This window comes from Octopus bimaculoides, chromosome 14 (genome assembly GCF_001194135.2).
Source record: "Octopus bimaculoides isolate UCB-OBI-ISO-001 chromosome 14, ASM119413v2, whole genome shotgun sequence".
Lineage (NCBI taxonomy): Eukaryota > Metazoa > Mollusca > Cephalopoda > Octopoda > Octopodidae > Octopus > Octopus bimaculoides.
In genome coordinates this window covers 20,488,654-20,497,259 of record NC_068994.1, presented here as the reverse complement: position 1 = coordinate 20,497,259, position 8,606 = coordinate 20,488,654, and the positions used below count along the sequence as shown (strand labels likewise).

At 35.7% G+C, this 8,606-nt stretch overlaps 2 protein-coding genes across 2 annotated transcripts in view; one reads left to right on the top strand and one right to left on the bottom strand.

Moving 5' to 3' along the window:
- LOC106876130 (nuclear transcription factor Y subunit alpha) overlaps positions 1–6,153 on the bottom strand; it is a 25,456-nt gene extending 19,303 nt beyond the window's left edge. Inside the window, exon 1 of the mRNA XM_014924546.2 lies at positions 6,026–6,153. Within this exon, the coding sequence (XP_014780032.1) occupies positions 6,026–6,032 (7 nt within the window). The 5' untranslated portion in view covers positions 6,033–6,153. The remainder of the gene's footprint in view (positions 1–6,025) is intronic.
- Positions 6,154–7,360: 1,207 nt separating this feature from the next.
- The window catches only part of LOC106876131 (small nuclear ribonucleoprotein G), an 18,481-nt gene continuing 17,235 nt past the window's right edge, over positions 7,361–8,606 (top strand). The window contains exon 1 of the mRNA XM_014924547.2: positions 7,361–7,505. Coding sequence (XP_014780033.1) covers positions 7,474–7,505 — 32 coding nt within the window. The 5' untranslated portion in view covers positions 7,361–7,473. The remainder of the gene's footprint in view (positions 7,506–8,606) is intronic.

Below are 8,606 nucleotides of genomic sequence, written 5' to 3'. Positions count from 1 at the left end.
AGGGATAGATGAATGGTTAGTGAGAGCTGTGCAAGCCATGTACAGGGACGCTGTCAGTAAGGTGAGGGTTGGCAACGAGTACAGTGAAGAATTCCGGGTAGAGGTTCACCAAGGTTCAGTCCTCAGCCCCCTCCTATTTATCATAGTCCTCCAGGCAATAACACAGGAATTCAAGACAGGTTGCCCCTGGGAGCTCCTCTATGCTGATGACCTTGCTCTAATTGCTGAGACCTTGCTCTAATTGCTGAGTCACTATCAGAACTAGAGGAGAAGTTTCAGGTGTGGAAGCAAGGATTAGAATCGAAGGGCCTTAGAGTCAACCTAGTTAAAACCAAAGTCCTAATAAGTTGAAAGGTAGAGAAAACATAAACCCCTTCAGGTAGATGGCCCTGCTTGATCTGTAGAAAAGGTGTAGGTAGAAGCTCTATAAGATGTACCAAGTGTAAGCTATGGACACATAAAAGGTGCAGCAATATCAAAGGAAGGCTAACTAGCAAGATAGTTTTTGTATGTGGTAGACGCTCAGGAGCAATGAACACTGAAAATGTGTAAAGAACAACTTCTGCCACATTCCAGGGAAAAACTAGAAGTAGTTGATAGCTTCTGTTACCTAGGTGACCAAGTCAGTAGTGAGGGAGGGTGCACTGAAAGTGTAGCTGTTAGAATAAGAATAGCCTGGGCAAAGTTCAGAGAGCTCTTACCTCTGCTGGCGACAAAGGGCCTCTCGCTCAGGGTAAAAGGCAGACTGTATGATGCACGTGTACAAACAGCCATGCTACATGGCAGTGAAACATGGGCCGTGACTGCTGAGGACATACATAAGTTTGCAAGGAATGAAACCAGTATGCTCCGATGGATGTGTAATGTCAGTGTGCATACTCAACAGACTAAGTACCTTGAGAGAAAAGTTGGACCTTAGAAGCATCAGTTGTGGTGTGCAAGAGATACGATTTCACTGGTATGGTCATTTGGTGACAATGGATGAGGATAGTGAAAAAGTGCCGCAGCCTTGCGGTTGAGGGTATCTGTGGAAGAGGTAGACCCAGGAAGACCTGGGATGAGGTGGTGAAGCACGACCTCCGAACATTAGGCCTCACCGTGGCAATGACTTGCGATGGACACCTTTGGAAATATGCTGTGCGTGAAAAGACCTGACAAGACAAGTGAAACCAAAATCTGTGGCCTTTACCAGGGGTATAGCAAGCCCACTTACGCGTACCTTTCCTTCTTTGGACACAAAACCCTGCTTGTGAAGCCCTGTTGAGGCAATTGAAATCGAAAATTAAACCAAATTCGTTGATTGGCACCCATGCCAACCTTCCTTCATTGGATGCCAGATCAGATTAGAGTCTGGTGTAGCCATCTGGTTTGCCAGTCCCCACTCAAATCGTCCAACCCATGCTAGCATGGAAAGCGGATGTTAAATGATGATGATGATGATGATGATGATATGTATGTATGTGTGTGTGTATATGTTTGTCCCCCCAACATCGCTTGACAACCGATGCCGGTGTGTTTACGTCCACGTAACTTAGCAGTTTGGCAAAAAGAGACGGATAGAATAAGTACTAGGCTCACAAAGAATAAGTCCTGGGGTCAATTTGCTTGACTAAAGGCGGTGCTCCAGCATGGTCACAGTCAAAAGACTGAAACAAGTAAAAGAGTACATCATCAAGATATTGAAGCTATGCAATAATGCATGATTGAATTCAAAACAATGTTTACAAATAAGCATGACATTTGACAGAGAATTCTGAATGCTAAAGGGTCAAGATCTTCAAAACATTTGGCATCATTCTTAGCTACATAGTCATCCCAGAGTTTTAGTTTACACTTAGGTGTATTCATTTTAGTTTGAACTTTGAGGCATGTTATATTGGTACCCTGCATTACAAAATTAACTTCATTCAAGTAAGCGAATATATGATATACCATGTTTCTGCAACAAACTCTGATATTTTAATTAGGCTGAAAGTTCAAAAGAACATTGTTAGAAATAACCTAATATCTACATGCAATTTGAAAAACTGCACCACTACCTTACCACTTGATAACCAACATACTACAGTGCTTAGAAATAAAATTGCATGGAGACTTCCCAAATTTGCACAATAAAAATAAAAGAGTTTTGCATTTAGTGGTGTTGATTTAATAAAATGGACTAGTTTTACAAGTGTTTGCACCTAATACTTGATATGGAGTTTTGCAATATTAGTGCTTGATAATTAAGATAGGAGTGGATGCTTTGACCATTCACAGCATATCTGCAGCTTCATCAGTGTAAATACTTAAATAAAGTTTCCACACAACTCAATTGCTTCCTACAAAATGAATTACATATTGTTTTGCTTGTAGCGTTAATCTCCAAAAAAACTAACAAATTAAGTCTTCATGAATGCTATCTTCATTAATGTAATGTACAAACACAAGCAAACAGCTAAATCAGGAATGCCTGTTGGCTCATTCATTGAAAATGTGAATGTTGAGCTCATTATTCACAGAAGTTTGCGATTTTATGAATATATTTTGAAAGAAGAAAAGTATCAATATTTTTTCTATCTAACAAATCTTTTACAAAGAGTTTTACGGTTTCGGTAGTTTTGTTTCACCTGCTTATGCTAGTCCAATAATCAACATGATATAAGGCAGCGAGCTGGCAGAACCATTAGCAAGCTGGGCAAAAATGCTCAGTTGCATTTTGTCTGTCTTTATGTTCTGAGTTCAAATTTTGCCAAGGTCAACATAACCTTTCGGAGTGATAAAATAAGTACTAGTTGAGTACTGGAGTCGATTCAACTGACTTAACTCCTTCTTTGAAATTGCTGGCCTTGTGCCAAAATTTGAAACCAATAATCAGTGAGACATGAAATGCGTAAAGCATTTTCCTTTTTATATAAATGAAAGAATTGAAGCTTTCCCTTGATTCAATTCCAAGTATTTTCTTTTAAAATATCTTTCCCTTGTTGAATTTGAAATATTTTCAATGTGTTATTTCTAAATGTCACTTCAGTGGATTCAAGTGGCAATTACTTACTTTCCCACATTCAATATAGTGCATTAGATAAGTTTTAAACCAATCCAGGTGAAAACAGAAGCAATAGAAAATTTTTTTTTCATTTTGCTCATTTTATTTGGAAGTTATCTTTGATGAGCTTGTAGGTTTAAATCGAGTAACGCCTCATTTCTTAACATTACTTGGGTTCTGACTTTTAGCTATTATTGATTGTTAATCATTTATCCATTGGGAGGGTCAACAGAGGGCTATTTATTGTTTGTAAAAAATTACCGTTGCTTAAAATATTTTATCTTCACTGTAGCTCCTTTACAATACTAACCTCCCCTACTCCAACCTCTCCTCTCATACCTTAACTGCGATCTAATATGATTCACCCCACCTCAGTGGCATATCTAAAAGGGGAGCAAGCACATTTTTCACAATTGGTGCCATTTCAACAATTTTTTAAACTCTTTAGTTACCAATATCAGTAGTCGTAAGTTTCATACATAACGATGTTGTAGCTGAAACATATAATTAATGAATGTAGAATGCAAATTACATATAACTAATGAGATATTTTGCATAATATAAGAGAAATAAGTTAAAAATTAAAGAGAAAAACAATTAGCTTTAAATCTCTGAGCGAGAAATATGTAGTGACAGTACTGAACAGTAAAGTCTATTTGCCAACACAATGTGGCAGTCCTACACAGGACAATATTACTACTTTTTAGCCCCAGGAAAACGTATTTTCCAGCTGGCTACCAACACATGGCCTGTACCCGTATACTTGTTTGGTATGCGTCCCAACTTTTTTTCATATGTGCTCACTACCCCTAACTTTAGAACCTGGCTAAGTTTCAAGTTTTGTAGATTTGCGAGCTGCATAACGATAGTACTGGTGACACTCGCAAAAAAAGTACCCAGTACACACTGTAAAGGGTTAGCATTAGGAAGGGCACCCAGCCATAGAAACCATGCCAGTAGATACTGGAACATGATGCAGACCTTACATCTACTAGACCTGTCAAATAGTCTAGCCCTTGCCAGCATGGAACATGAACGTTAAAATGATTTATTCAATAGTGTTAACGATAATTTATTATTACTTAAAACTGTAAAATTATCAAACTTTTAGCCTGAGTTGCCAAATCCCACAATTCAGCAGAAGTTATTGTGAAAATTCTATGTAAATTTGTGTTAACTCTGTGCATACCTCTCTCACCTCACAGAAAGTTTACGTTGCACAGCCACGTTATTTTTTTCCACAAGTGCATGTGGTTGTGAATGTCTATACGTTGCAACTGAGTAATTGCAGGGCAAAACATTAGATATAGTGGAGATGAAAGGTAGGGATGAGGGAGTTGTGAGATGGAAAAGGGCATGTCCTATATGTGTGCATACTGTATATGAGTATAGTTATTGCTTTAATAGCACCAAACAGTTCATATAGATTCAATAACTGAAACGAACAAGCATTTTATCTAAAAAAAACATTGCAATTACCAACGTACATCTTATAAAACACCGGTATATTGCAGGTTTATTTCTTTAAAATCAGACACGGAACCAGACAGCTGATGTTTAATCATTTGGATCTCGGGGCGTAGTCGATTACATCGACCCCGAAAGGATGAAAGGCAAAGCTAACCTCGGCGGAAACTAAACTTAGACGGGGAACCTAATATAATAGTGTTCTTCTATTAGATCCAAAGTAAGTTCAGGGATCTTATCTGCTTATATTAAGCAATGTTTCTCTCTTTCCCTCTCCCGCACATTACATTATATATATATTTATCAGCACACACACACAACCCTTAATCCCACATTTTTGTGCTGTCATTTTAATGGTGCAAGAAGTTTATGACACCCACATATCGAATGCAATATTATGTGTGCGCATGAAACAGAAAACAAATTAGACAAGGTTTTGCCAAATCTAGCAGATAGTACAATTACAATTAATACGCGTAAAACGATTCACAAAATTAAAAAAGAAAAGACGATGATGATTTTGTTTTAAAGTAAGCGAATAATTAAATCCTTCGCCTAACTTTTTTTATAGTATAAGGCTTCACATCTTTAAAATAGAAACAATGTGGTGTTCATGCTTTTCCAAGGACGTTAGGGAAGTAAAGAATAATAATAATGACCAGGACTATGATGATGCTCTTCAATCTAACAGATACCGAGAGAGAAGTAATAACAACTTAGATTAGTAAATATATACACGTCGATCTTCTTAAAACTAAAGGAGATGTTTGATATGTGCATTTATTTTTATGTAAACATGCATTAAACATCCGCTTCCTAGAAGACAGACTATATATATATATATATATGTATGTTAAATATTGTGATCAGGTTTACATAGAGAGGAAAATGTTAAGATTGGATCTTTTAAACAGTAAATTTAATAAAGTGTAAATATCAATAAATACAGCAACGTCAAGACGTTCGAAAAGAATTTTCAGAAAAAAATTTCTCCCTTTAGCTTATCTCTATTTTCTATGTATATTTCTCCATTAAGAAGTAGTAAACGTGACATGGCTGTTATTAAATTCCACGATCGCATCAACAACAGCGAAGTCAGAAATGAAAACGACATCGTTTTGAACTATGAAATGGTCGACTCTGATTTCCAAAACAAACCTAGCAACGGAGGGGAACAGAGAGATTTAGCACGTGTCCGTTCGGACTTGTAGAAGAAATCTATTGGACAATGGAGTTTGTTGTTCAAGAACTGCCAATGGCTGAACGTCGAAGTAGATATGTGTGTGTGTGTGTGTGTATGTATGTACACATACATGCATGTATATATGTATGCATAGTTGTTTAAATGGAAGAACTTTGCCTCGTTCAAGTGTTAAAGCGTTTACGTTTAGAAACAGACTAAAAAAATTGTTAGCAACTAGGGATAAAAAAATAATAACAATTAATTTTAAGTTTAATTAATTATTTTTTTTTCAGTCTCCCAAAGAAGAGAAAGTGATTTACAACGTCAAATAAATAAACAAAAATACTGACCTATCATCGATAGTCGTCCACAAGCGATTCGGGAAACATTAATTACAATGTGTTGAAAATGGCGCTGTGCTCTTGTGTAGTATTTGTGTCAACGTCACCATTACATGTGTATACCCTAGTTTTACAGCAGAGAATCTTACTACACAATATGCGTGACGTCATTACCTGACTTCGTGGTCTCACTTCAGGAGTGACTTTTGGAATTCTCGATCTAATAGTCGTCGAAGGCGCCAATTTCAGATACATACAATTTTAATTAAATAAACTCATGTCAGATTTTTAAAATTTAATATAATTTTTATAATTAAACCGATAGCTTAATTTTTTTGTCGTTGTAACTACTACTTGGAATCGATTGAAAAAATAGCCAACGAGTGAACCTCTGATGAATCTATAGGTGTTTGATCTGCTAGAAATAGCAGCCAACTCCCCCCTCATCCCACACTCTACTATCTTAAAAAATTAGAGTTAAGTTCATTTGAAATAAAGAGTGTTTATGCTTTTCATCTGAGAGTAGATAAGACAAGATTATAATTGGTGCTCAGTTCGCCTCTTGTGCCCATTCTTTCTGTCTGGTGAGATCGATGTGATGTTCACTCCTTATTAAAAGAAAGAGAAGGCTACATGGGATAATGTTATCAACGGTACACTATGGTCAGAATAAAAGATAAGATGGTCATAACCAGAATGTCTTTGATCATGGGTCCGCTAAATCATGACCAAAACAAAATGATAAATATAAAAAGTCTAGGATCACCTTTCACCAAAGGTCTGATCGATCAGGATAGATTTAGGCCATACAACGTTCTTAAATATTTCTCTGAACCGTTTCTAAGTACATATATTTTTTTTCGTTTGTGCAACATTTTTAGTTAAATCTACCAAAATAAAATGTTCACTTTTTCCTATTTAATATATAAAAATTAATATCTATATAACTTATATTTGATTGAAGCTACAAATTTATAATAGAATGTATAATCGATTCCAGCTGTTGATTTGTAATTATTTTATGGAAACGATCTGAGCAAAAGAAAATAAAGTAACAAATATTGTGACTCTCCGTCTGAATCTTTCCATTATTTTGGTAAAATTCATACATACAGTGAGTATAGTTAGCTTACGAATTTTTATTGGCATAGTCATTTTTTTTTAATATACAAAAAAACTTAATGATTTGTGTCGAAGTAATAAATCGATAGCGTTACAGTATATACAACTATATAGTACCTTGCAACTAGAGAAATTTAATAGGTAAATGTAACATCTCGGATGTTAATACATTTAAATTAATTTCCCGCCACTAGAATTAACCAATAAAATCAGCTGATAGATTTATTTCCGGAAGTTGGGCTTTTTCGCGGTGTCTTCCGGAAGAGGACCATGCAAATAAACATTTTGTTCTGGAACAAACGGGAGAGTTTACATTAATCACTTAAAAAGCAACCATGAGTAAAGCACATCCACCAGAATTGAAGAAGTGAGTAATTTGAAATATTTTACTTTTTAAAAATGTATATTCTTTTCATATATCTACTCCTATTCTAGTTTCTGATATATATAGTTTGCTGGTTTAATTTATTTGGCGGTCAACAGCAGGAAGACCAATGAATCAATTATATCTACTTTTAACATTTTAAATATTATGAGAGGTTATATACGGTTCTTAAACCAGAATTCAGCCTTTGATTTTTTTACTTCCTTTGAAAGAAAACAAAAAATTGTATATGTTTTGCTTTCAAATTTAACGGAGGTTTAAATAGAAAGATAGCCGGTTTAAATTGCCCATCCTTACCGCAGAGGTTGGACGTGCACGTGCTTTTAACAGTGATAACGTACCTGGTAGTCCATTTGTATTATGTTGTGAATGTTCAATTTTATCCCTCATTCTGTTTGAAAATTATGACTATTGGTAAGCTGCGGCAATGCAAAACAAATGCTTCAGGTGCTGTGTCTACAAGCGTTGGCGATCATGCACCTCCATACCTCTTGTTCCACTTACCACAGTTTTGTAGCAGGTATTAGTCAAGATGATTGCTGAAAGTGTCGAGTGTTATTTCACGTTTATATAACACTGTTTACACATTAGCTACGTAATATAGTATCAAATACCAAATGCTGACTAAAGACGACATGTAACCCTTTTGAATTACGATCTCGCACTCTAGAAATTTAGAGTTGAACTCCGTTTTAGACAAAAGGCACGAGAATTTTTGATCACAGACCGCATCTTTTTGGGTTTTTTTTTTTTAAAGGAACGCACTATATCGAGGGCGGAGATTCCGAATCTGCAAAAAGAAAAAATGCATTTCAAAATTTGAATCCCTCCCCACTCGATTTCTTAAAAATTTTTGGGGCCGTAAAATGTAGAAAAATACGGAAATTATGATTCTGAAGAAAATAAGCACCCCTCCCATCGTCCTATGACAAGAAGTGAAATTAATTTTTTTCTGTTTCACGCATGCATAGGATTATAAAATATCAGACGCAAAAAGTATCTAAACAAAAAACCTGGTATACTAGAAACACGTTTTCAAAATTCTAATTCTTAATTACCAAAGAAGAAAAAAATTTCAAAACT